At 42.1% G+C, this 27,551-nt stretch overlaps 1 protein-coding gene across 1 annotated transcript in view; it reads left to right on the top strand.

Moving 5' to 3' along the window:
- The window catches only part of MAP4K4 (mitogen-activated protein kinase kinase kinase kinase 4), a 131,921-nt gene that overhangs the window by 20,884 nt on the left and 83,486 nt on the right, over nt 1-27,551 (top strand). Inside the window, exons 2-8 of the mRNA XM_073614774.1 lie at nt 11,598-11,723; nt 18,418-18,528; nt 21,610-21,700; nt 23,590-23,720; nt 24,836-24,890; nt 24,995-25,073; nt 26,474-26,649. Of these exons, the coding sequence (XP_073470875.1) occupies nt 11,598-11,723; nt 18,418-18,528; nt 21,610-21,700; nt 23,590-23,720; nt 24,836-24,890; nt 24,995-25,073; nt 26,474-26,649 (769 nt within the window). The remainder of the gene's footprint in view (nt 1-11,597; nt 11,724-18,417; nt 18,529-21,609; nt 21,701-23,589; nt 23,721-24,835; nt 24,891-24,994; nt 25,074-26,473; nt 26,650-27,551) is intronic.

Genomic DNA, 27,551 nt, shown 5'->3' with positions numbered 1-27,551 from the left:
TCATGTGTTTCCTGTACATGTACAGATCCACACAGAAATTCAACAGACCCATTCTAGATCTAAAGAATCTAAATCAGTCCTGAATAGAAGACAACTGTCCAAGGAAAGTGGTCAAGAACCGAAAGAGCCTTGCCCATCAACATCCTAGAGATTCCGGCAGTGCGTCTGGCTCTAAAGGCCTGGACTTTCAGGTTGAGGGATTGTCCTGTCAGGATCCAATTCGACAATGCCACAGCTGTGAGGCCTATATCAATCACCAAGGGGGCACCAAGAGTCTTGCAGCGCAGACAGAGGTGAACCATATTCTAACTTTGGCAGAAAGGAATGTTCTGTGCCTATCTGCAGTCTTCGGGGAATAGAGCATTGGCAGGCGGACTACTTGAGTCGCCAGCAGTGATTCCCAGGGGAATGGTCTCTTCACCCCGACAAATTTCAGGCTGTTTGTCAAAGATTGGCCCAGCCAATCACTTGACTTGAATCCAATAGAAAATCTATGGAAAGAACTAAAGATCCAAGTTTATAGAGGCCTACGGAACCTTCAAGATTTGAAGACTGCGTGGAAGAATGGGCCAAAATCACATCTGAGCAATGCATACGTGTCTCTCTATACAGGAGGCGTCTTGAAGCTGTTGATACCAACAAAGGATTTTGTACGAAGTATTAAATAAAATTTCAGTTGGCGTGTTCAATACCTTTTCCCTGTGTCATTCCATTTTATTACACATAACTTCATTTTTGAAATTTTGTTTTGGTTTCCTTGTATGTATGGATTGCATGGGTTGTTACCGACATGTGGTGACAATTTCATGTCAATAGCACCTTTTAGAAATATATATTTACCTAGAAAAATGGTGCTGTTACCCTCTGTATTTTTTTTTTTTTTTATAGCACCTTGTTGCTCAGTACAACGTGGGACAAGTACACATCGGTGCATTAGGGGCTCACAGTGTAACATTCTGTGCCCAAGTGGTGCAAACAGCTGCCCATGGACATGAATGTAAACCTGTTTATAGCCTATAAATGTATTCCCAGAACGCAGTGTGATATACACACGTGTACACATTTAGGCTTCATGTACACGGGACGTTGTTCAACCTCTAGTGAAAGATTTAACGTGACAGCTAGAAACCAGCGTCTAAAAACGGCCGTTCAACTGCGTTTACATGCTGCGTTTAGTCGCGTTTGGCCGCGTTTGCATCTAGAAGCGTTTTTTTCAAAATAGTCAAAAATGAAAAATGCCTGTAAGCGAAACACGGCTAAACGTGAGTTGCCGCGTTTAGTGTTTAAAGTGCCTCTAAACACAGTTTCTGAACGCATTTTTTTGGGTTCCAAAAAAAGCCTCTAAACACAACGGCCTAGAAACGACTATACCAGTCATATACTGATAAGATAACATAGAGGAAGGTTCAGGAGCAGTTGAAAAAAATGCCCAACTCCTCCTAAACGTCCGTTTACCAACATGAGGCCTAATGTCTATGGGCAGCTTTATACTGCACCTTTGAGCTTCTCTGGCACTGAACAAAAAAAAAAATTTTGCTTTGTACACACCTAATGTACTCATGTACATGAGTCTTTAAAGAGCAACGTTGTTTCTTTTGAGCTGGAGGATTTTAAAATTCAAATTGAACAGTTTGTTTTCATTTCCTCTGTCCCTGAATACACTGCTGAAACATTTGTGGATTGTGTAATCATTATCCCTAATTCCATGAAATGACATTAATACTGCAACAAGCTTATTTCTTTTCCTGTTCTATTTGTAGTATCTTTGTTAACATAGATTTTGTTACCTGACTGTGTATATTGGACGTCAGTTGGACATGCAGGCACGATGCGTCCAAACCTTCTTTATTTTTTTTAATTTATTTTTTACAAACAAATTAATTAGGTGGGTTCACTAGTGTCATCTGCAGGCGACACTAGACTAGACTCGACTCGAGGGTTGAATCTGCAATTGTGTGTATATATATGTGTATGTGTGTGTGTGTGTGTGTGTGTGTGTGTGTGTATATGTGTGTGTATGTATGTGTGTGTATATGTATATATATATATATATATATATATATATATATATATATATATATATATATATGTATGTATGTGTATATATATATATATATGTATGTGTATATATATATATATCCCCTGTGCTCCACTGAAAGTAATGCAGTGCAGATCCCACTGCATTACATTCTTTTCTAGCCATGTTGGCCGGGGGAACGGTCAACAAGGACCCGGAAGTGACATCGTACACGCCGCTTCCGGGTCAGGAAAAAGATGGGGACAAGATCAGTCTTGTGTCCGCTCTTCTCCCTCCCTTCTACCCCGGGGGGGGGGGCTTGCTATGCTGGTCTCAGACCTGAAGATGGGCAAGGGGAGCCTGAGATGCATAGTGGGCCGGGGGGGGGGGGGGGGGTGCTGGGGTGGAGCACTTTATCTGCATATGTGGAAGCAAACGGGCAGCAGCTGAGCCGATCTAATGCTTCCACCGCATGGAAAACTGGTGCTTGCGATTTGTCGAGCCCTGGCCTAACTGGGCAGGTTTTCACTATTTCATCTTGTAGCTAAAGACCATACCAATTTTTTTTTTTATTGTAGTGGATTTAACATATTTTTGGGGGGGGTATTCGGAATGCTAAAGTGATACGAAGTCTCGTTTTTTTGTTTTTTTGTTTTTTTTTTTTTTTTTCTCCCCTTTCTTTCTTTAAAAATATGGACAGCCGAGGCACTCGTGCATATTGCTGGGTTGAGAAGGGGATCAGGTAAGTATTCGGAGGGGGGCTGCTGCACACAGGTTTTTTTTTTTATCTTAATGCATAGAATGAGCAGGAGGGTTACAGTGGTGGGACAGAAGAGTAAGGGGGTACAGTGGTGGGGCAGATGTGCAGGGGGTATCATGTTGGGCCAGATGAGAAGAGGGTTTACAGTGGTGGGAAATATGTGCGGGGGGGGGGGGGTTCAGTGTTGGGGCAGAGGAGAAAGGAGGTACAGTGGTGGGACAGATGAGCGGGGGTTACAGCGATGGGGCAGAGGAGCAGGGGTATACAGAGGTGGGGCAGATGTGCAGAGGAGAAAGGAGGTACATCGGTGGAACACATGAGCAGGGGGTTACAGTGGTGGGGCAGAAGAGCAGGGGTAACAGGTGGCACAGATGTGCAGGAGGCAGTTGCGAAAGGGGGTTACAGTGGTGGGGCAGATGAGCAGATGAGTTCAGTGTTAGGACAGATGAGAAGATGGTTCAGTGATGGAGCAGATGAGAAAGGGGAAACATTGGTGGGGCAGATGTGCGGGGGGGGTAGAGTGGTGGGGCAGATGTGCGGGGGGGGTAGAGTGGTGGGGCAGATGTGCGGGGGGCGTAGAGTGGTGGGGCAGATGTGCGGGGGGGGTAGAGTGGTGGGGCAGATGTGCGGGGGGGGTAGAGTGGTGGGGCAGATGTGCAGGGGGGGTAGAGTGGTGGGGCAGATGTGCAGGGGGGGTAGAGTGGTGGGGCAGATGTGCAGGGGGGGGTAGAGTGGTGGGGCAGATGTGCAGGGGGGGGTAGAGTGGTGGGGCAGATGTGCAGGGGGGGGGGTAGAGTGGTGGGGCAGATGTGCAGGGGGGGGGGTAGAGTGGTGGGGCAGATGTGCAGGGGGGGGGGTAGAGTGGTGGGGCAGATGTGCGGGGGGGGTAGAGTGGTGGGGCAGATGTGCGGGGGGGGTAGAGTGGTGGGGCAGATGTGCAGGGGGGGTAGAGTGGTGGGGCAGATGTGCAGGGGGGGGTAGAGTGGTGGGGCAGATGTGCAGGGGGGGGTAGAGTGGTGGGGCAGATGTGCGGGGGGGACAGTAATCTGAGGTGTGAAGGTGCATGAATTGGGGCTGATCTGAGACGTGTGTGCAGGATGTTAATGTCTCACTACTACTAAAGTAGTTTACAGCATTTACTTTATAAAGGAATACTTTTCGCGATTGAAAGTGGGAAGTTGACATTTTTTTGTTATAAAATCGTCACGCTCAATTTCTTTGAAAACATTTTTTGGCATACTGTGCTCAAAAGGTTGCCTACCCCTGTTTTAGATCAAAGGGATGAACGTCAATCTGCAAATGAGATCAGTTTATCTGCTTAAAGCGGAGTTCCAATCACCTGTGGAAAAAATAAGCCTGCTACAAAAACTATAGCTGCTGATTTTTATACAGCCACTCACCTGTCCTACGATCCAGCAGTGTGTTCACCCCAGTCGCTCTCACCTGCTGTCTTTGGTCCCCGACACCAGCACCTTCACTATGGGCACAAGCTGTGACAGCTTGCGGCTTCACAGCCAGGTGCCCACTGCGCAGGCGCGAGTCGCGTTGCGCATCGTGAATGGTGGATGCAGTCTTCTGGAACCTGTCAGTGTCCCAGAAAGAAGACTGCAGACTGGCAGAACAAAAGTGGGAAGCAGGTACATGTCAAAATTGGGGACCTGCTCCCCCCCCCCCCCCCCCACCACACCTCGAAAGTGCCAATTGTTGAAGTGAGGAACGAGTCCTTAAAGCGGATCTTCCCCCTTTTGACTGAAGCTCTGCTTTAATGACTAGGTATTTTTTTTTTTTTTTTTTTTCTGACACTTGTTGCTTACAAGTTAAAATCAGTGTTTTTTTACTAGAAAATTACTTAGTATCCCCAAACATTATATATGTTTTTTTTTTGGCAGAGACCCTAGAGAATAAAATGGCAGTCGTTGCAATATTTTATGTCACGCTGTATTTGCGCAGCGGTCTTTCAAAGGCAAATGTTTGGGAAAAAATACACTTCAATGAATTAAAAAAGAGAAACTGTACAGTTAGCCCAGTTTTTTTGTATAATGTGAAAGAAAGTTATGCTGAGAATCGTGATCTTTATTCTAAGCAAAAAATTGTGATTCTCATTTTATCCAGAATTGTGCAGCTCTATTGCAGCTCTACAGCTCTACAGGTTTAAATGTTCTGTGTATGGTGCAAATGTTGTCCCTTCTTATTTTCTCCTAGTAAATTGTAACAATGCAGCTTTGGCAGGCCCAGCAGTGTGATCAGTGTGTGAATGATTCAGATGGGTAGATTTATTTTTTTTGCAGAAGAATTTCAATGTCTTTTCTAGATGCATAAGCTAGTTGAGGTTGCAGTATGTATTTTTCAAGGTAAAAAAAAAGATTAACTGTAGTTGGCTGAAGACTGCCAACTCCCACAGTGAAGCAGCAAATAATTTTTATCTGGCTCGTTTTAGCAAGGAATGAAGTTAACTGTAGCTCTGTTGTGCGTCTGTTTCTTTTTATCCCAGCATGACCTTAGCCAGGCTGCCATAATCTAAATGCACAGTGAAGATGTAGTCAGTAGGTCAATCCTCGCAGTAATCTGCTCACACCTGGGATGGCGGTGCAGTCCTGTAGGCCATGCTGTGTAGTAACAGTGCTGTCTGCCTCCTAGAGTGCTTTGTGGTGTGGGAATGAATCCAAGTCCATCTCACAGGTGACAGTCTGCCATATGGTGGAGAGTTCTCTAGTGTGATGTTGGATGTACTGTGCACTGAGCAAATATGGGAAGTAAAAAAGTCATATGTTTACTCCTGGGACCGAACAATGTGCACTTTCCTTTATTTGCTTTTTACCTTTTGCACTTGGTGCACCACATTATTTATTTTATATACTTTTTATTTTGTTTTCAATATAAGCATAACCGACATAAACAGATTTGGGGTGATCAGTGTTTCCTATCGTTCAGACCATTCCAGCAATAAATCAAAGAATATATCACCGATAACTTGTATACGTAATCAACAAAAATAAAATAACATCTGACACCAATTAAACAAAAATAAGGGAAAATGCAGATTCCAAAGTGTCGTATAGACTAGGCTAGGATGTAGGCCCAGAATCCGAGGCATTGTAAACACTAATGTTGGTAAACTGATAGACTCGATAAAATCGTATTGTAATGCTGTTACCCTATACGCATTAGGCAAAACACTGGCTTCTTTCTGTACTGTGCCAAGGTTTACTTTCATGTTTACTTAAAGCGGAGTTCCACCCAAAAGTGGAACTTCCACCTTAAGTACACCTAGCCCCCTGACATGCCACAATAGGCATGTCATATTTTTTTTTTTTTTTTTTTTTTGTGGGGGGGGGGAGAGAGAGCTGGGTACCTGGTTTGGAGTGGGACTTCCCACATCCTCCTTTTCGACCCCTGACCGCCTAGGCAATTCCTAGACGACCCCTCCCAGTAGTGTTCAGGGACACGTGACAGGTCCCAGAACACATTGCCTGGCCATTGACGGAAAGCAGTGCGCGCCCAGCTGTGAAGCCATAAACTGTCACAGCCGGACGCCCACACTCACAATGTCGGCGTCAAAAAGAGGAAGGGTAGAGACTGGAGGCTTCGGGCGGCCGCATCGCTGGACCATGGGACAGGTGAGTGTCTGTTTATTAAAAGTCAGCAGCTACACTTTTTGTAGCTGCTGACTTTTAATAAATTAAAAAACCAGTGGAACTCCGCTTTAACTCCTTTATTGTTCCTCTTAAAGAGGAAGTAAACCCTGGTGGGTTTTACTTTATCTTTATTTCCCTGCAAAGGTAAAGCATAATGGGCTACTATGCATTGCATAGTAGCCCATTATATGTCACTTACCTGACACAGAAGTCCGCGCTGTCGCCGTTGTCACCGCGAGCAGGGAGCTTCCATCTTCGCCCCTCTTCCTTCCGGGGCTGCGAACTCCGGCACTGTGACTGGCCGGTGTTGCGTGACATCACTCCTGTGCGTGAGAGCCGCCAGTCACGGCATGACCCCTGTTAGTAAAAGATATTTCAAGCACCTACAGGTAAGCCTTAATATAGGCTTACCTGTAGGTAAAAGTGGTTGTACAGGGTGTATAACCACTTTAAGGACCCATGCACCCACAGGAGCATTAAAGTTATACTAAACAGAGAAGCGTTAATTGCCATAATTCATTCAGATAAATTTTTTATATATATATCTCATGCCACTTTTTTTTTTTTTTTTTTTTAATCCTCGAAGTATCTTATTTCTGCAGCGCTGTCGTGTGGTCACATGCTTTTTCCCTGTTCTTTAGCATCTGCAGGGAAAGATCCTTGGGAGCAGCTTCTGTTACTCTGTTGATGTATGCTCTCTACAGTGTGAGTCTGTGTCTGGCCAGCCCTGATTGGTGCTGTGCTAGTCACATGACAAAAAGAAAAAGTTTCAGAAGAGCAATCCAAATTCAATTATAAATATCAAAAATTTATGTGTATTTATTGTGCATCAATATCGCGTAGGCAGAGTAAAAGATGGCCAACAGTAGCTTTCATTCTGTTCAGACAGCATCTGAATACAAGGCTCCTTTTTACTTTACAGGTATTAGCAAATACACTAGATATATTACTGATTTATATTAAAAGCTGTTTTTTTTTTTTTTTTGTTTCTTAGTGAATGTAATCAATCAGCATACTATATCCCACTCCCATGGTGTTTAACGTTGGGAGGATATGGGGGAGGAGGGAGGGGAATGTCATTTACCACTGGGTATGCCCACATGTGTGACTCTATAGTCATAAGTGCTGCACAGATAAGAAAAAGGAGGAAACTAAGAGCTTAGAATGGAACTGGAATTGAGCGTGCTCCATAGAGGACACCAGCTGGTCTACACAATCTCAAGCTGCGATGGGGACACAGAGAAGCTGGGAGGGACAGCTGAAGGCAGGCTCAACCAGGTATATTTCACTCTACATAGAACAAATGCTCTGTGAGCATGCACACTCTGTTATATCATGTAATGAGATTCTGTAACGGGGCAGGAAGTATGAGTGAGGGCAAGATAGCCCCCACGCAACTCTATGCCCTTGGAGGACTGGAGCAATGTCAAACGTCACTTCCGCCCTCCGGCCTTAAAGGGCTCATTTTTTTTTTCTTGTTTTTACGTGTAAATGTGAGATCTGAAATCTTTAGGAATGTTTACATTCCTTGTAACAGGAATAAACGTGATGAAAAATAATTTTTTTAAAGAGATGTGTAAAAATCAAAAAGAGAAAAAAATTAATTCTGAAGCGCTCCATCCATCCGAGCTCGCAGGCAGAGGCGAACGCATATGCAAGTCGCGCCCGCATATGTAAGCGGTGTTCAAATAACACATGTGAGGTATCACTGTGATTGATAGAGGGAGAGCAATAATTCTAGCACTAGATCTCCTCTGTAACTCTAAACATGTAACCTGTAAAAAAAAAAAAAAAAATTATAGCGTTGCCTTTGGAGATTTTTAAGTACCAAATTTTGTCACCATTCCACGAGCGTGCACAATTTTTAAGCATGACATGTTAGGTATCAATTTACTCAGTGTAACATTAGCTTTTAGATTCTAGAAAAAAAATTGTGCTAACTTTACTGTTGTATTTTTTTTTAAATTCAAATAAATATTTTTTTTCCCAAAAATGTGCGTTTGTTAGACCACTGCGCAAATACCGTGTGACATAAAGTATTGCACCAATGTCCGTTTTATTCTCTAGGGTCTCTGCTATCTATCTATCTATCTATCTATCTAGTCAGAAAAAGGCTTGGTCCTTAAGTGGTTTAGGTGTAAGTTCACCTTTTACAGAAAATCTGTAAGGTAAACTTACACTGGAGTCAGGCAATCGCCTGTACTGACAGATCGTATAGCCGCTTTACCTATCCGAGAATTTGACATTCCCATGGCTTTCTCTCCTCTTCGCCTGCGGTGACAGGACAGGCTATGCGGGTTCTGATTGATTGGCACTGACCAGTTAGAATGCTTCCTATTATTTCTAAGCCCCGGACCGGTAAGGCGGCTATACTATTTCTGTTAGGTGATCGCTGGGCTCCAGGTCAGCGGGATGAGGAGGGGTCCAGTATAAGTTCACCTTACAAATCTTTCTGTAAAGGTGAACTTACCCTTTAATGACACTTTAACGCAGTTATGCCCCCCTTAGTCCCTTAGTGCTATTAGTCCAACACACGAAAGAAATTGGGTGTGCCTGGAATGATTCTTCAGATGGATGACCTCAACTGGCACTTTTTGATTTTGAGTAGCTGCAACACTACTCCAGGGATCACACGGACCACCAACCTCCTAACCCTTTAGTGGAGAGTAAATTCTAATTGCAATTCCTTGAAACATACTAGTAGTTGACCTGACCTACAGTCTGACACTTTTTCCACTCACTCTCTTTTCCTCACTTGTAAATGGAACCCTAAGGTGTATGAAAACCTTGAAAGATGGTAGCAGCTTTCCAACACAGTACTGAAGCCTGGGACCTTGTTCCTCTAATCACATAATGCTCAGCAAAGAAGCAATCAAGGGCTATGTAGAGATTTGCTGACTTCCTGTTCTAGTGTCAACATTACCACTATGACAGGAAGTATGGGGACATTTCCAGTGGGGACAAAGACAGTCATAAAGAACTAGTGAGTGGTTCAAGCTTTCCTCCTTGTCCTTAGAGATGCACTTTAATAAAGGGTAGAAAAAAAGATGAGTGTGCAGTGTTTGTTTAGTAGAGCAGAAAACAAATGCATACATCTGCCAGTTTACAGTGGACGTTTTTTCCCCCTATATTTGCCCAATAGAATTAGTTTTTCTTTTTATTGTGCCGTGCTTTGCTGGTATACATAACAAACAACATTTTCCCATGATAAAAACCATTTGAAAAGAGAAAAATCATCCTAGTTATCAGGAACTGGACCCCACATGAGAATAATTTTCCACAGCTGCAGAAAAATGTCTATGCTTGGATTTCCGGTTGGCCAGAATGTTCAGATTTGCTTTGTGTACATGTGGTGTGTGCGGTTTGTTGTAGTTCCTTAAGCTATGGGGGAACCCAGCTTTTAGATGCAGCACCAAATTACCTTTTTGGAAATTTGCCAAGGACTGACAGGAGGCGACAACGCAGAGAGGATTTGACATGAGTATCATATTTCAGGGAGCATTTAGAGATTGAAAAATATGAGCATATGGTGTTTATAATCCCTGCCTCTGACACCCGCTCTCCTCTTACAATCAGGTAGAATCAGCTCAGCAGTTCTAGTGCCTCTTAGTGCTTTCTGCAAGACTGTGCCAAGAGATCTCCAAAAAAAGTGGTTTTCCTTTATTTTCCTGACAGAATTAAGCATCTAATGGTTTTGTTTAAAAAAAATGTTGCTTTTAGATTAAACCAGATGCAAACCTGGGAAATTCAAAATGAGCATTAATAAAATCAACGACTTCTATCAGTCTAAGCCATATGTCATAATGATTCGTAGTTTCAGAAGATAAAGGCAGCTCAAGTGATCTTTACCTATTTAGAGGCTAAGCTTGGCCCTGTTTCCCTTTGGGCCTCTAATGCAGCACTTGTCAACTTGGGCACCGGGGCTATAGTGTGTTAATTGCCCAATGAGCCAACAGATTTTATATGAGCTGTGGTCATCTGTTTTGAGGTTTGTTCCAGCCTGAGGCCCACTTAAATAGTAGGTAGTGGTCTGAAGGAACAATCGAGTTGAATGTTCGTTTGTCTAAGAAATGTTAGACAGCCATTGCCAAAAAAACTGTAGTGTAGAAATTATTTTTATCAGTTTACCATCAGTGTTTTTTTTCATGTCCTTTTATTATATTAAGATTATGAAATGATTGTACACAATACAAGCGTGCATTTCCTGTTTGTGGAATCGCTATTTGTATTTTTTTAACAAATTATCTTTTCAGCAGAAGTGTAGACTAATAATGGAAATAATTTTTATAAGGGATTATTTGTACTAAAGAGTTTTCTCAAATTGAATCACTGTGAGTAACCCTTAGACTCCCCTACAAATACTGTGGCTGCTGACTTTTTATTAAAAGGACACTTGCCTGTCCAGGGACCCAGTGCTGTCTTCTCCCAGGCTAGTTCTTCACTAGCCTTCGGGTTCCTGGTGCCAGCATCCTAACTGTGGGCAGCTAGCTATGCTGCTTTCAGCTTCACAGCTGGCTGCCCACTGCACATACATGAACCGCTTTGTGAATGGTCCTGCAGTTTTCTGGGACCTGTGACATGTCCCAGAAGACTGCAAGGTGGGAGGGGAGAGAACGTCTGTTTTGGATCGCCTAGGTGATCTGAGCAGAAGTGGGAGCAGGTACCTGTCAAAACTGCATTCCAAATGTGGCAGGGGAGGAGGCCTTAAAGCAGAACTTCTACTTTTGGGTGGAGTTCAGCTTTAATCTCTTCTGGCCAGATTCGGCCTTCTGTAATTTGTTGCCTTGTTTGCCTATTGGCTGATTGTCACATCTCCTCTTGTGTCACAATTGCATATGCTATATTGCTATATTTATTTATAACATTTTTTCCCAAAAGTGGGTAAGGAGTTCTCTGGTCACAGCATACACAGCATTTCATTGCCCTGGCTTGCTCATACACGTTTTAAATAGAGAAGGGCTTGAAATTTGTAAATTTTAGCATATGTACAAAGATCTGAGCCTGTATTCTTTTTGGATCTAGTCTGCATGTTTGCAATCATTTTTACAAGATTTTTGTGGATCCGACACCTTGGAAGGATATAGATATATAGACTAACCTAACAAGAAAGTCAGCCATGGACTTTATTGGATTGTTTGTCTTGTTTTTATTTTGATCATAACCTAGATTTCCCTTTCTTTTTAAGGACGAAGAGGAAGAAATTAAACTGGAAATCAATATGCTGAAGAAATATTCCCATCACAGAAATATTGCCACTTACTATGGTGCTTTCATCAAAAAGAGTCCTCCTGGTCATGATGACCAACTCTGGGTAAGCTGTTTTACTTAGGAATGTTCCAGACCTGTGTGTGATGTGTTCTCTCTCCAAACTATTTACAGTAAACAAGATTCATACAGAAACCACTGCATTGATGATTTTCAGAAATAAGGGCCAGTTCATGCCACGAATGGCGCAGGAACACGTGCTGTGAGTTCCTGTGCAATTACCATGCGATCTAGGTGCAGTGCAATTTCAGCCCATTCATTTGCGGACCAGTTCACACCAGAACCGCGTTCAAAACACACTACAGTTGCCGTCTGCAGCAGATATGAATGTCAATGACACCCCAAACACTGATCGCAATTGCAGTGCATTTACCTGCACGGTATTGCTTGGTCCCGAAGTGCCATGTGATATGGTTGCTCAGCGTTTTTTAAAGTAGTGCATGCACACTTTTGCTGCAGTCCAGCGTGATTCAGTTCATTCAAAATGAATTTGCACAGGAATGTGGAGTGCGTCTCATGGTGTGAAACAGCCCTGAATGGGCTAAAATTGTAAAATTGCGCCAGACTGCAACAAAAGTAGCGCATGCACAAATTTAAAAAATACACAGCAATCGGATTGCATGGTACTACTGTACCAAGCGATCTGGTGTAGGTAAACGCACTATGTTTGGGCCTTGTGTTTGGGGTGTCATTCAGTTAACCCGGACACACTGCAGATTGCAAGTGCAATGCATTTTAAACGCTGTGAAGGAAACACACATGGAATGCGGGTTTCTCGTACTGCGTTCTGGTGTGAACTGGCCCATTCAAAGAAAGGACAATGCAGCCTTAATCATCTCAGGATGGTTCCCCTGTTACGATCTGATAATGTTCCCTTTTCATAAAGCGTGTGTGAATGAGCCATTAATAAAGGTCTAATATAGGTCAGCGTTGATGATTTCCAGAGTACTTTATAGAGTCCCTGCCCTCTTTGAGCTTACAATCTAATGTGCTTACATCAGATACATACATATATTCGGATAAAGGGAAAAAGTAGCTGCGCTAACAATAAAAGATAGTAAAACCAGTGCTGAATTAAAAATAGTGTTAAGTACACATGTGAACACATGTGGCAAATAATAAACTGAATATCAAAAATATTATTAAGTCACAAAACGTGAAATATAAAGTCCCAACAATATAGGTTTGACTACAAAATATATGTGTCAAAAAATGTCCATATATCACTTAGTACTGAACAAACAACTTAAATGGGTTGATGAGCATAAATGTACAATCTTCCACCACCAATAAGTACCGAACACCAAATAAATTGCGCGCTTACCAGAGGGCAAGCAACCAGAGCTTGCGCCTATACACCCAGCCAGGGCCTTCTCTGTCCAAAGGAATCCGGGGCAAGAGCTCAAAAGGCGTTAGACACAGGAGCAAAAGTGCAGCCAATTAACCAATGATTGTGTTCAAAGGAGGCTCACGAATGGACATCAGGTATCACCCAAAAATAAGAGAAAGGGAACTTCCCATAGTGTAATACTGGTATATACGTTTAATAAAAGAAGTAAGAAACACACTTACAAAAAGTAGAATTTAAAACCGCATGGATAGCCGGCCAGCTTGCGAACGCCTGTTCGCTCAGAGGGTCAAACGCGATGACGTCAGCACGTCCTGTCCACCCGTCAGCACGTCCTGTCCACCAGCACTGGTTTTACTATCTTTTATTGTTGGCGCAGCTACTTTTTTCCCTTTTTCCTGATGTTATATGTGTGTATCTCACATTATTAGTTGCTGCTTTATTTCAGTTTAATTTTTTAATTTTTTGTTAGAGCGCGGTATTCTCTCCCTTGTATACATATATTAGGGCCAACTTGGGCAGGAACCAGTTAACCTACTTAAATGTCCTTGCAGTATAGGAGGAAACCAGAGTCCCCAGAGGAAACACACACAAGCACAGAGAGAACATGCAATCTCAAGGCAGGTAGTGGTAGTTCCCTTGGTTGGGATTTTAAATTTCTAGTCAGAGGATGAGCATGACTGCCAGGTGACCAGGATTATTATGTAGTCTAGCAGTGACAGCCTCTTGGCACAGGTTTCATTTATTTCATCAATTATTTTGTTTATTGCAAACTAGCATTTTTGGACTGAGATCTGCAATGGCAGCCTGCAAATGTCTATTAGGAAATTGTTACTTATTGAAAATGTATGTAAAGTTACTACAAGCATTCCCATTAAAGGGCTCTTTATAGTAAAAAAAAAATGTACTCTAACTGTATACAGTATTAAACTTTGAATTCCTTTTTATTGCATAGACTTTTTTAAATATATTTTATTTTCTTTATATATTTCTGCAGCTATACATATAATCAGGCTATCCTTGACAGTTCATGGTGTTGGGACAAACTTGCTGAATACTGCCAGGGGTGCTTAAAGTGGAAGTTCAGCCAAAATCTAACACTAAACCTACCCTCAGCCACATTCTAAACCTAAACTATCTATCCCTGTAAAGAAGAGATTGCTATACTTGCCTATCCTGCAGCCAATCCGATCCCATGTTGAGCTGTCAGCGGTGGCTGCAGTGTGTGTGCAAGAGAGGCAGCCGACAACAGAAGCCCCATAGTATGTCTATGGTGACGTCACTTCCCAGGTATTTCACAGCTCTTGGCAGCTTTCTCTCTACACAGCAGCTGTCGCTGGAGACTGGGCCGAATTGGTTTCAGAAAAGGTTAGTATAGCATTTTTTTTCTTTGCAGGGTTCAAGAGGTTAGCTTTAGAGTTTGGCTGGGAATAGTTTTAGCGTTGAACTTCCACTTTAACAACTGTAACTTTGAGTATTCTAAACTTTTTTTTTTTTTTTTCACAAAGGAAAAAGCTTCTACAGTAACTAAAAACTAAATTAGCTGTATCTGGGCTTTGATTTGTTAATCGCCTATGAAATTCTGTCTATATCTACTTGTCCATCAAGGACTACCCTGTCAGCACGGTGATGACTCTGTAGTGATTTCATTGCAGGATGAACCGTTTTTTTCACCCTGTTACTGGAAGTGGAAAATCAACAGATAATAAAACTGTTAAAGGGGAACTTAGAAAAACAAATTGTAGTGTTTATGATAGTGACAGATTGCAGCATAATGTTATTTTTGATTTTGCCAATGGTAAGGATGAGCTCAGGTGTGTTCGCAACCCGCACGTGCAGAGCCCACCGGGAAGTCGGCACTGTACAGGGCTAATCTCAGGGAGTGAGAAATTTTCCCAATCCGCAGCTGCAGAGATTGAGAAATGCCTCGCTGCCTGTGATTAGCGATGTGCAGTGCCGACTTCCTGGTAGGCTCTGCACGTGCGGGTTGCGAACACGCCTAAACTCATTCTTAGCCAATAGTTCACACTTGTACGACAAATCCAATGTTTCCCTATGAGAGCTGTCTTAACCGCTCTGACTTTGGCATGCGACTTGTGCTCTGATCTTGAAGGGGAACTCCACGCCAAATTTAAAATAAAAACCGGCATTGGTTCCCCCTCCAAGAGCATACCAGGTCCTTCGGTCTGGCATGGATCTTAAGGGGAACCCCCACACCGAAAAAACTGCATGGGGGGTCCCCCCCAAAATCCATACCAGACTCTTATTTGAATACACAGCCTGGCAGGTCATTAAAGGGAGTGGGGACGAGCAAACACCCCCCCTTCCTGAACTGTGCCAGGCCGCATGCCCTCAACGTGGGTTGCTTTGGAGCAGGGGGGCCCTACGCCCCTCACCCTAAAGCACCTTGTCCCCATGTTGATGAGGACAAGGGCCTCTTTCCGACAACCCTGGCTGTTGGTTGTCAGGGTCTGCGGGCGGGGGGGCTTATCGGAATCTGGAAGCCCCCTTTAATAAGGGGACTTCCAGATACCACCCCCTCACCATATGTGAATGAGTAGGGGTTACATTGTTCACCCTACCTATTCACCTAAAGTGTCAAAAATAAAACTCAGTACACAGGTTTTTGAAGTAATTTATTAAGACAGCTCCGGCGTCTCTTCCGACTTCCTCTCCCCTCTCTGGCTCTTCTGGCTCTTCTGGCGACGTCCTCTGCCGGGTCTTCAAGCCCTCTCTGGTTCTTCTCCCTCTGTCCGCTGTCTTCTGCCTCTGCCTGGTCTTCTCCGCTGTCCTCTCGCTCTTTTGCCGGGTCTTCTCGCTCTTTTGCCGGTGCATGGTGGGGCGGTGACTTCATAAGGGGCGGGGGTCTCCATATGACGTCACCCAGTAACCCCGCCCCATGGCAATATAAGTAGTGGCACATCGTGCACCTAGCATTAGAGCAGGAGAGAGCGTTGCGTCAACATCGGAAGAAGGAAGGGAGAAGACCGGGCAAAGGGAGAAGAACCAGAGAGGGCTAGAAGACCCGACAGAGGCACAAGACTTCGCTAGAAGAGCCGGAGAGGAAGTTGGAAGAGACACCGGAGCTGTCTTAATAAATTACTTTAAAAACCTGTGTACTGCGTTTTATTTTTGAGACTTTTTTTTTTTTTTTTATATTTTCCTTGCAAAGTGAACAACCCATTTGTCTTAGTAAATCAACCCCTATGTGCCTTACAGCACTTGCGTCCTCTGATCGAAGCCAGGATGCTTTCTGCTCGGCATTTACATGTTCACCTGGTGTTTGCATGGGTTTCCTCTGGATACTCTGGTTTCCTCCCATACCCCAAAGTCATGCTGGTAGGATGGTAGATTGATTGGCTCCTGTCTTAAAAGGTCCTGTGTGTGTGTGTGCTCCTGCAATAGGAACATTATATTGTAAGCCCCTGAGAGCAGGAACTGATGTGCCTTTACAGTGCTGCATAAATTGGTGGCACTTTTTAAATACCTGTAATAAAATAACTAAAAATAAATCCATTACCCTTTGGCAAAGCTCTTTGTAGCTTAGCATTTTCACACCATCTGCCAGGTGAACAATGTTGATTGGAATTTCATGTGTTATGGGCAGCACAGTGACTAGTGTCCTTGGATTGAATCCCAACCAGGACACTACCTGAGTAGAGTTTGTTCTCCCTGTGCTTCTATGTTTTTTCTCCAGGCACTCCAAAGACATGCTGACAAATTTGTCAATTGGCTCCTATCTAAATTGGTGCTAGTATATTTATGAATAAATATGAGATAGGGACCTAAGACTGTAAGCTAGTTCCTTGAGGGCAGGAACTGATGTGAATGTACAGTATGTAAAGCTCTGCACAAATCCCTGTAATATATAAAAATATTCTACCCATCACAGTTGTGTCTTCTATAAATTGTACGAATACATTTAGACTGAATCTATGTTATAATTCAGTGGTTTTGGATGCACTGCTGGTCCAGAGTCATAAAGAAGTACTTTTGATGGCTCAGCCCACAATGCTGATAATAAACTCCCCCTAACTTCCTTGATTGTAAGAAGTGTGCTGTCCCAGGTACATGTATCTTTTTCTGTGTTGTATTGAACTGTCAGATTGCTTTTGAAAACCAAAAAAGAAAGTTCCAAATAACTCCACCCCCCCCCCCGCCAAGACAGCATGGGGAATGTTAGAAATGTTTCATGCTATCGGTGCTTTCTCATAACACACCATGAGGATGCGCTGATAGTGTGAAAAACGCCATCATCTCTCTCTACCCTATGTTCACTGTTTTTTACCGTAGTTTTAAATATTTTCTACAATAAAGGTGAATATATTGTTTTTGTTTGTCTGCAGACCTTTAGTGGTGGTTCAAACTAGTTTACTGATGGGATTTGGTATCTCCCTTTGTCCTCCCCACCTGTTTAGTTCTAGTTAGTTTAGTTCTAGATAGACCTTGTCATACTTGCCTGCAAGTGTTTTGCACAGAGCAGCCCCGATCCTCTTCTTCTGAGGTGCCCCGGCAGCGCTCCTGGCCCCTTCTCTTCATCAGGTGCCCCCACCTAGACCTGCTTTCCATGGGGGCACTCGTGCAGGTGCGCTCACAAGTCCCGCTGCTGCGTCCATTGACACAGACAGCAGGACTCTGCCCCGCCCCCCGCTCTCACGTCACTGGATTTAATTGATCATTGACTCCTGCTGCGGTCAATCTATCCAATGAGGACAGAGACAGTGGCTAGAACCGCTGGGCTCGTTTTCGTCTCTGGAACAAATGGGTTCAGGTAAGAAAAAGGGGGGGCTCTGGGGGGGGCAGCTGCAGCACAAGTTTCTCAACTTAATGGATAGAAACAGAAGAAGAATTGTTGGTTGTATTTAGACACCTCATCACACCTTCCATTGCTCTTGAGGAAGGACTTTTTGGTTCCATTTGGTCACCTCACTATATATTGACTAGCTATTGTCTGCTATCTTGAAAGATCAAAACCTCCAACATTTGTCCCTGTTGGTAGTGCTCAGTCACTAGTGCTTCTTTTTTTTTTTCATCTAATGATCAAGGCACGCTGGTATCTTGTGAGACTCCATGGACTGGAAAGTGTTTTGCACAAACATTGGAGAAGTCTGTGCTTTTTTTCAGAAATCTCTAGACTTGTTAATTACAATGCTGCCCTAAGCATATCTGATTGCTCACACCACATTTCACCTTCCTACATATTGAACAACTGGTTTCTACATTTTACAATGTTCTATTTGAATATCAAAGCAGAAATGATTTTAGTATTTGGAAATCATAACAAAGATTCTCTCCTTTTCTGAGGCATGACAAAGCAGCTAATGAGCATTTTACTATGAAAATGTCCTTTCATTGCCATTCTATGCAGTGCTGACGTTTCTTTGTTCCACAGCTTGTAATGGAGTTTTGTGGTGCCGGCTCGATCACTGACCTGGTGAAGAATACAAAGGGGAATACTCTAAAAGAAGACTGGATTGCTTATATCTCTCGTGAAATCTTGAGGGTAAGAATGAAGTGCTCTTTTCTCTGTGTAGTGCTACAGTTATGTCATGAAATATTAATCAGCTGATTGAACCTTGTGTTAGTGCTGACAGGGAATCCTTTCTGTATAGACTTGTGACGTCACAGGATTTTCAGTTAGCATATGCAAGGGTGCTAATTGCATGAACGTACATTCTCAGTTATAAAAATATATCTAGATGTCAAGCACATTACCCATAGATTATCATTGGAGTACACTTTTCTTCTCTGGCTACATTTGCTGATTGATTTATACATGCTGTATCAAACTTATTTTGTTTTATTTAGTCCGTCATTTTCTTGCTGTTAGGATACTTTCACACTGAGGCGCTTTACATGTGCTACAGCGCTAAAAATAGTGCCTGTAAAGAGCCTCTCCTGTCTCTCCAGTGTGAAAGCCCGAGGGTGCACTGGAGCGGTGCGCTTGCAGGATGGTAAAAAAAAAGTCCTGCAAGTCGCATCTTTGCAGCGCTATAGGAGTGGTGTATTCACCGCCCCTGCCCATTGAAAACAATGGGGCAGCACCACCAAAACGCTGGCATAGTGGCAAAGACAGGTATCCTGTCCCCCCTCCCCACCGAAAGGTCGACTTCAGTACTAGCAGTCTTCCCATAGATGGATTAAATCTTGGCCGGTTCCTGCTGAACCAGCCAAGTTTCGCTCCATCTATGGCTAGCTATACTGAAAATGAAAAAGAAGTTTTGACTATACAGTAAAGTACTTGTATATCAAAGCGAATTTCCCCATAAGAAATAATGCAAACTCAGATGATTCATTCCACAGCCATTTATTCATAAGTCCTTCCATTTATAGACCATATAAAAAGATTATAGCAATGTGATAGGTTTTGTAACCATAAAATGTCCATCCACAAATGGCAGCCTTCACAAGGGGATCAGAAGCAAAATCCAGCAGGAGCTACAGAGTATAAGACCCCTGTCACACTGGGGCGGTTTGCACACGCTATTGTGCTAAAAATAGCGCCTGCAAACTGACCCGAAACAGCCACTGCTGTCTCTCCAGTGTAAAAGCCCCGAGGGCTTTCACACTGGAGCGGTGCGCTAGCTGGATGGGAAAAAAAGTCCTGCTAGCAGCATCTTCGGAGCGGTGTACGCATAAGTTAACATTGGATGAGTTCGGGGGCAGTTGAAAAAAGTGTCCTACTGCCTCTGAACGTCCGTTTAGCAGCAGCAGTGTACATAGGGCCTTAGTGTAGCAATATGGTTACATTTAATGACGATACAACATTTAACAACTCACATGGTTGATTAAGAGACACATCTAAGTATGCAAGCATCCGGGGGAAAATCTGTCCACATTAGACCATCCTCCGCACCGCCAACTCTCACCGATGTCAGTCTGCAATCCTGACCGAGAAGACTACCCTGCAGTAGAGCGATCTGGAAGCGAGGCTTGAAGTACAGGGTGGAAGGGACAACATTGATGTAAGGAGGGGAGATGGTCTATGTGGACAGCTTTACCCCGGATGCCTGAATATTTAGATGTGCCCGTTTTAATCGCCAACCATGTGAGTTTGCTAAATGTTGTACCTTCATTAAATGTACACTTGGAGGCACCTATCTTCTCTTTTATACTCAGTTGTGACATGACGCTACTTGTATATCAAGACATCCCTTGTATATCAAGTCAAAATGTATTTTAAAAAAATGTGCTTGTCTTGCAAAACGCTCTCAAACCAAGTTACTCTCAAACCAAGGTTTTACTGTAATTCCACTCCAAGTCTCTTCCAAACCTGTGATTAGAAAAGAGTATGCAGTGGCAGGGTGATGAGGTCAGTGCTCTGCTTTCCCCACTTGTAAGCATGGACAGTGTGTTAGACTGATAGCATTGTATGGAGCAATTCCTGATGAGCTCAGAATGCTGGCCCACCCTCTTCTGCTCTGCATGTTGCTGTACATACATTACAGAAGGATATCAGGATGAATTTTTTGAAGAGTCCAAGCGATTAAACAATGTGTTTATTTATTTTATTTTTTTATAGCTACTTGGAGTCCAGGTTTAAAAATGTTCACAAACTTGAAAGCATCAATAGCACCAGTTAACCTCAATATCAGTAAAGAAAGGGAGCAATCTTTTCATTGCACAGATGTCCATGTGAAAAATTGCTGGAGTCAAAAAAAAAGATTGCAACAAGGCTCTGTGATGCAGCAGTTGTTTAAAAAAGGGCCTGGTTATGTCATAATGGCTGGTAATAAAGAACAGTATTTTTTAAATACCTTGAATTGCTCCCTTTTTAGAATTGATGACAGCCCACCCTGCCTACCATAAAGAGAAAAAAGAAAAGAGAGCTTCAATTGTAGATCGTTATTTAATCATGTAATTAAAACATGAAACCCCAAACCTGCAACTTTTGCTGTGTGCATATACTTGAAGAGAACATTAACTATTCAATAGTTTATCTGCCCTAACACATGATGTATTGTGGCTTAAGTGGCCTATGGTATGTGGGAGCAAGCAGATATATTCCTTTCAGATAGTTGTTTGTCCATGTTAGAATTTGTTTTTTGTATGTTCGTTTTTTTCTTTTTTTTTCTTTTGTGAGGTTAGTGTTTGGATCTGTTTAATTTAGGAAAGATACACAGTTGTACTTTGTGTGTTTCAACTGTTAAAAAATAAAACAAAAATAATGAATGAAATTGATCCTTTAGCAGTTAGATCATATCCCATTGTCCAGCTGCCATCTACTGTTTACTGCTAGCTCTTGACAGATTTAGTAGCTGTGATCAGCAGTTAGCACTCATAAATTATTCGTTTGAACCATCAAAAGTAATTTTGACCTTTCTTTGTCTTGCCGTTTTACACCTAATGTGGTTTCAGCCTACTGGTTCATCAGGCTGATTGCAAAAACGCATTCCGTTATAAAACAAAAACGTAATGAGGTTCCTAGACGGAGGTGAATGACTCATCGCCTCGTTCTTCTAGCAGATTACTTTATCATAATGTCTCAGCAAGGCAATGTATCTTTTCACCAAACTAGCTATAAACTCAGACTTTGGTATAACCCACATGATTTTTTATTTTTTTCATTTCTTCTTGTGTTTAGGGGTTGGCACATCTCCATGCTCACCACGTGATTCACAGAGATATTAAAGGACAGAACGTGCTGCTAACCGAGAATGCAGAGGTGAAGCTCGGTAGGTGAAAGAATACGGTTCTTTATTGAACTAGGCAAGGGGCTGAAAATATGGCATGTTTGGCATTTCCTAATATCCGATAACGTTAATAATAATATTTAATAATAATCAAAACAGTTTTGGTTTCCCCAAAAAAAATTTAAAAAAATTAGTCACCGAGGTGGATGCAGCATCGATCTGATGCTGCTTCTGTCCCCTGCCACATCTACTCTAAGAACTGAGCGATCAAACACTGCTAATCACTCAGTTCTGTAAGCAGAGTCTTGTCTGTCAATCACTGACTCTCTTCTACCCCTCCAGTGCTCACTGGAGCGCCAGGCTGTGGAGGGGACGAGAGTGGCTAGTTCAGTCTTCCAGTGGCTCACTGAGGGGCTGAGCCAGGTGCCAGTCAAGGCTTCTGGGTGGATCCCAACTGCAAAGTCGGGATAGATCCAGCGTTTGGACCGGCTGAGTGGCGTAAGCTGACAGCAGACTTTAGACTGATGTCTGCTGAAAATGGGGCATAGGAGTACAGAACGAATTGCACTCCTGTGATCCATAGGAGAAGTATGGCCAAAAAAGCTTTGGCTAAACTCCTTTAAATTATGACTTGTCTGATGCTAACCATAGACATGAGAACAGTTGCTTAGTCTGCACATTTTTTTCCACCATGTCCTTGAGCCCTGTATTTTTTAAAGGGAACAGTTGGGTTTAATAACCTGTCCCATAATAGTTTCTATATGCGATTGGTCTCAGTAGAAATTGTCAGTCCTATTTTCCCTTTCCAGTCACTAAAACTAACCATTCACAAACTCCTATTTAAGTGTGTGCTGCATAATTCGTGCCCAAGAGTTGACTGGCTTATGTGTGGGAACTTTAAAGTGCTTGTAAAGGCAAGATGTTTTTAACCTTAGTGCACTCCCTGCATTAAGGTAAAAAATGTCCGAGTTGTTGTAAAATACCATTGCACAGAGCAGGTAAGAATACCATGTTTAGTATTGTAGGGAAAAAAATGAAGCCTTTACAACCACTTTAAGCCTATGTGCACACTAGTCCTGCTGCATAATCCTACATTTTTAAGTCTGTGTGATTTTGATGTGTGTGTGCCTTTTTTTTTTTTTTTTTCTTCCTTCCTTTTAATAGTGCAATTAGATTGTTTGAGCACAAAACTCTGCCAAACATATACTAAACATTCTCAAAAAATTGCTTATGCTTGTGTTTTTCATGCGCTCCTATTGAGACCTATGCAGCCAAAAAAAACACTGTGCTGCACCAAAAGAAGCACCTGCACTGTCAAAAACTGTACTGCACCATGTTGCATTGACGTGAATAGGCGTTATAGAGAACAATATGATTTCCACAGTTAAAAGTTGCAGTTTGATGGCAGACACATTAGTCACACTAGTGTGACTGCTTGGAATACTTGATGTAAGGATAAATAATTTAATCCTAGACTGGCTATTGTGTATGGCTATAGTGTGTGTGTGGTAAGGAACTACACTGTAAACATTCCTACAGGGTTTAAGCGCTGGAATTTGTTAGCATTTTAGCAATTGTTCTCATGTATAAACAAACTGGAACCTTAAAGTATGTTTTTATTCACTTGAAAGTCATAATGTCAGAACGCTGAAGTTTTGCAGATGAGTACTGCTGCAGAAGTTATTTGGAGACATCGCACTACCGTAATTTAAATTTTTGTATGGAATTGTTCCTTCAGGTAAACATGAAGGCTCCACATATATGCTGAAATAGCAGTACAGTAGTGCAAAATGTTATTGATTTACTGTCATCATAAGAATCTCTAATGAGCTTTCTGAAGACTTTACAGCTTCTAGATCTGCTGACAATGCAGCCTTTAATTAGATGTGTTTTTTGAAGTTGTCACCCTGTACTCATACTTTTATCTGCAGTGGATTTTGGTGTCAGCGCACAACTGGACAGGACAGTCGGTCGAAGGAATACATTTATTGGTACACCATACTGGATGGCCCCTGAAGTTATAGCTTGTGATGAGAATCCAGATGCCACCTATGATTACAGGGTATGGCAAATATTTTGTTGCAGTTCTTAAAGCATAACTATGGGCAAAACCTTTCTTTTGTCTTTGAGAGGGGTTATTGCTGTCCTCCTGTTAGGGAGATTCACCGTCTCTATTTGTCCTGTTTATCGACTGTTATCGAAAGTGAAAGTAGAAGGAAATCCCAAATTTTGGGTTGACACTAGAACAGTAATAGAGGGGGGATTTTCCAATGGGGACACTAGTTGTGGTAACACCCCCACAGGATTCCCTCACTTTGGAGGGATTTCCTCTCACTTCCTGTTTTTGATTATGAGACAGGAAGTGAAGGGAAATCTTCCCAATGGGAAACAGATTGCAAAAAAAGCTCTACTTTAAAGGTTAAGTTCACCTTTCTGAACATGTTACATGTGCCACCTATATTTAGGGTGGTTCATGCAACATGTTCCAGATCACAACGCCATTTCCTTGACCCCCCCCTCGGTGTGACAGTGGGTGGGGGATCTTCTCCCCACACCCACTGCCACAATTTGAAAACCATGCGACCGTGGAATGAACAACATAATGTATAATGGTACGGGTAGAAAGCTAAAGGGCTTATCTGTAGAATCTTGACATTGCACCCCTGATCCACTGATCAAGGGTGCAATGCTTTCCAGGCTCCTGCAGGAATGTGTGAATTAATTTTTTCTTGTAACGTGAAGGTATCCTTTTTAAGTTTCTATCGCGAAGTGGAACTATACACTCATATCCTTCACAAACAAGGAAGCTGCCATCTTAGCCTCTGTTTGTTTGATTTGCAGTTCCCATGATGCTACAGTTCACATAATGCTACACATGTGATCAGTTATGGCACCAGTCATTTGATGGTTTGACAGTTGGGTTTTAGAGCACAAGCCACTGTGACCTTAGTTAATCACAGCATGCTTGGAATGCAACTGTTTTGGGAAACAGTTAAATCTTTGGGTTTATTTCCACTATAAAAAAAGTCATGAAGTAATATGTACTCATTTTAATGAAGCATAGTGGTTGATATAGGTTTCTGTAATATGCACATTTTTTTTTTTTACTCCAACTATCCCACATGCAGTAGCACTTTTAATTTTGCAGCATAATATATACCGTAATCATTTTTGCAGAGTGATCTTTGGTCCTGTGGTATTACAGCAATAGAGATGGCAGAAGGTGCTCCCCGTAAGTGCTCCTTGTTTTTCTTTTTTTTTTTTTTTTATAAATTTATTTTGCCTTCACTTAACAATAAACTGCAAAAATTATATCTAATATGGTTTCTTTTACAGCTCTTTGTGATATGCATCCTATGAGAGCACTGTTTCTTATTCCCAGAAATCCCCCTCCCCGGCTAAAATCTAAGAAATGGTGAGTTCTTCGTCATTCTTGTGCTCTGTCTACTGCTACTAAAATATATTTGTTCTCATTATAAGGCCCCTTTCATGCGGGCAGATAGAATTCGGCTTTTAGGTGCAGATAGATGAAGTTCTCTACTAAACTCAAACAATGCATTCCTATGGCCCCATTCACACACTGTGCTTGGTGACTGTTTTGTGCGGTTATAAAAAAACAAATTTGACTGCGTCCAGGACTGATTTATTGCAGCTAATCTGTTCATAATCGCAGTGCACTATTTCACCTGTGGATAGCAGCAGCAACAAAAAGGAAAACAGGAAGCACATCAGGAATGGCAAGAAAGCTACACCGCAGCTAAACGCAGCCATGTGTAAACGCTGTAAAGTAATCGCTGTTAATCGCAATGCACAACCGTAAGCGATAGTTGTGCCTGGAGTCTTGGAATTTCAAAATAAAACCTGATTTTACCAGTGACTGGACAGCCACCTGTGAAAGTAATGTTACAAATAAGACCTTTTTTTATCATAGTTTTTGACATGAAACCCAATGTGTACTATATAGTATCCACGGTTTAATTTGTGTAGTCAAAATACTGTTAGGGATTCAAGGGTGGATTTCCCCAGAACTGCTACTAGTGGGGTGCTAAGTGGGCAGTGAGTGAAATCTTTACACTTTTGCAGAGCTCTGGGTGCCAATTCTTTTTGACACTTCTGAGTGTGTCAGCACGTTCTCCTGCTGAACTCATTTAACTGAGGTTGGTGGTGGGAACCACAGAAGAACAGCAGCAGCAGGGGGTGTGCATTTTGACACACCTAGAAGTGTTGTATAGGAGCGGTGTCTAGGGCTCTGCAAGAGGATGAAGATTTCACTTGCTGGTCAGGGAAACAAAGAACTTATTCTTTTAGAGGAGACAGCTGGTGATTTTATATATATATATATATATATATATATATATATATATATATATATATATATATATATATATATATATATATATATATATATATATATATATATATATACACACAAGGGGCAGGTGCTCTTTATGAAAGTGTTAATTGCATGTCATGTTGATTCAGTATTTTAAACCACTGACTTTGAACAAATGTGCAGATAAGGTGGTATACCTCAAAGCCAGAGATCAGCAACTAGCAAAAGGTTAGCAAACCATTAGGAGTTTTGACATTCTATGATATGGGCTACAGCAGTACATGTCATTTCTAATGATAGAGCATGTTGAGCACAAACAGTAATATATCACCTATGCCTTGTTTCTGTACATTCAGTAGCCCCCAACATCCAAAAAACTGTAGAACGTGTTGTGTTTTTTGTAAACAGAGATTTTTTTCCTTCATAAACCATCAGAGTTTGAATTTCATTGTTTTGGTTTCTCCTTGCACTTTATTTTACAGGTCAAAGAAGTTTTTTAGTTTTATTGAAAGCTGTCTGGTAAAAAATTACACGCAACGCCCTCCAACAGAACAGCTGTTAAAACACCCATTTATTAGAGACCAGCCTAATGAGCGACAAGTCCGTATCCAGCTGAAAGACCACATAGACAGGACCAGGAAGAAGAGAGGAGAGAAAGGTAGGTGGTTTCTTTTTCCCTTTTAAACTTTTAATTGCCATTAACAGTGCTTGTTTTTTTTTTTTTTTTTTATACTGCCTGATAAGATGACGAATGTATGGTTAAAGTGGTTCTAAACTCAACGTTTTTTTACCTTAACTTTTTATTGTAAAAAAAACTCCCCACTACCTAATCTACCTACCCCCATCTCTAAACACTTACCTGGCTGAGTCACTGAACCAGTGCAGTCCTGGTTGCAGCCCTGCTCCTCTCAGTTCATGCTATCACAGGAAACACTGAGAACATCGGGAGCCATAGGCTCCTGCTCTGCTGCTGTCCATCAAACTCCTGTGAGAAGGGATGGTGGCATGGCTTACTGGCGCTATGTGTGTCTGTGGACACATACAGCCTGGCTTAGGAGCGTGCCAGCATGAGTGCCCCCTTAGCACCTGGCTTGTTGAAGGAGCACACGGAGGAAGGAGGAGCAGACTATCACTTCTATCACTTTTAATATTTCACCTCAAGAATATATAAATAGAACTAAAAATGGTGTTTGGGGACAGCCTTAGGAGAGCTTTAACTAGAGTTTGCTTTAAAGATGGGAAAAAAACACTTTTAAACTTGAAATACATCTAGCATGTATTCTTTTTATATTTTATAGTTGCATAAATGGTTGTATTTACCAGGAATTGTATCTGCACTGTAATATTTCAACTGCATATTTCTAACCTTTTTTAGTTGGGTAAACTGGGACACTTGACTGAGAAAAAACTAGAAATATGCATTAAAAAAAACAAAAAACTTTGGCTATATTTTGGATAGAATCCTGATTTAAAGGGGTTGTAAAGGCAGAAGGTTTTTTATCTTCATGCATTCTATGTGCATCAGCCCCACTAATATTTACCTGAGGTCCCTCTTTCCAG

Source organism: Aquarana catesbeiana, linkage group LG02, assembly GCF_042186555.1.
Source record: "Aquarana catesbeiana isolate 2022-GZ linkage group LG02, ASM4218655v1, whole genome shotgun sequence".
NCBI classification, from domain to species: domain Eukaryota; kingdom Metazoa; phylum Chordata; class Amphibia; order Anura; family Ranidae; genus Aquarana; species Aquarana catesbeiana.
Note: the sequence above shows the minus strand (reverse complement) of the source record. Positions and strands in the feature narration are given on the sequence as shown.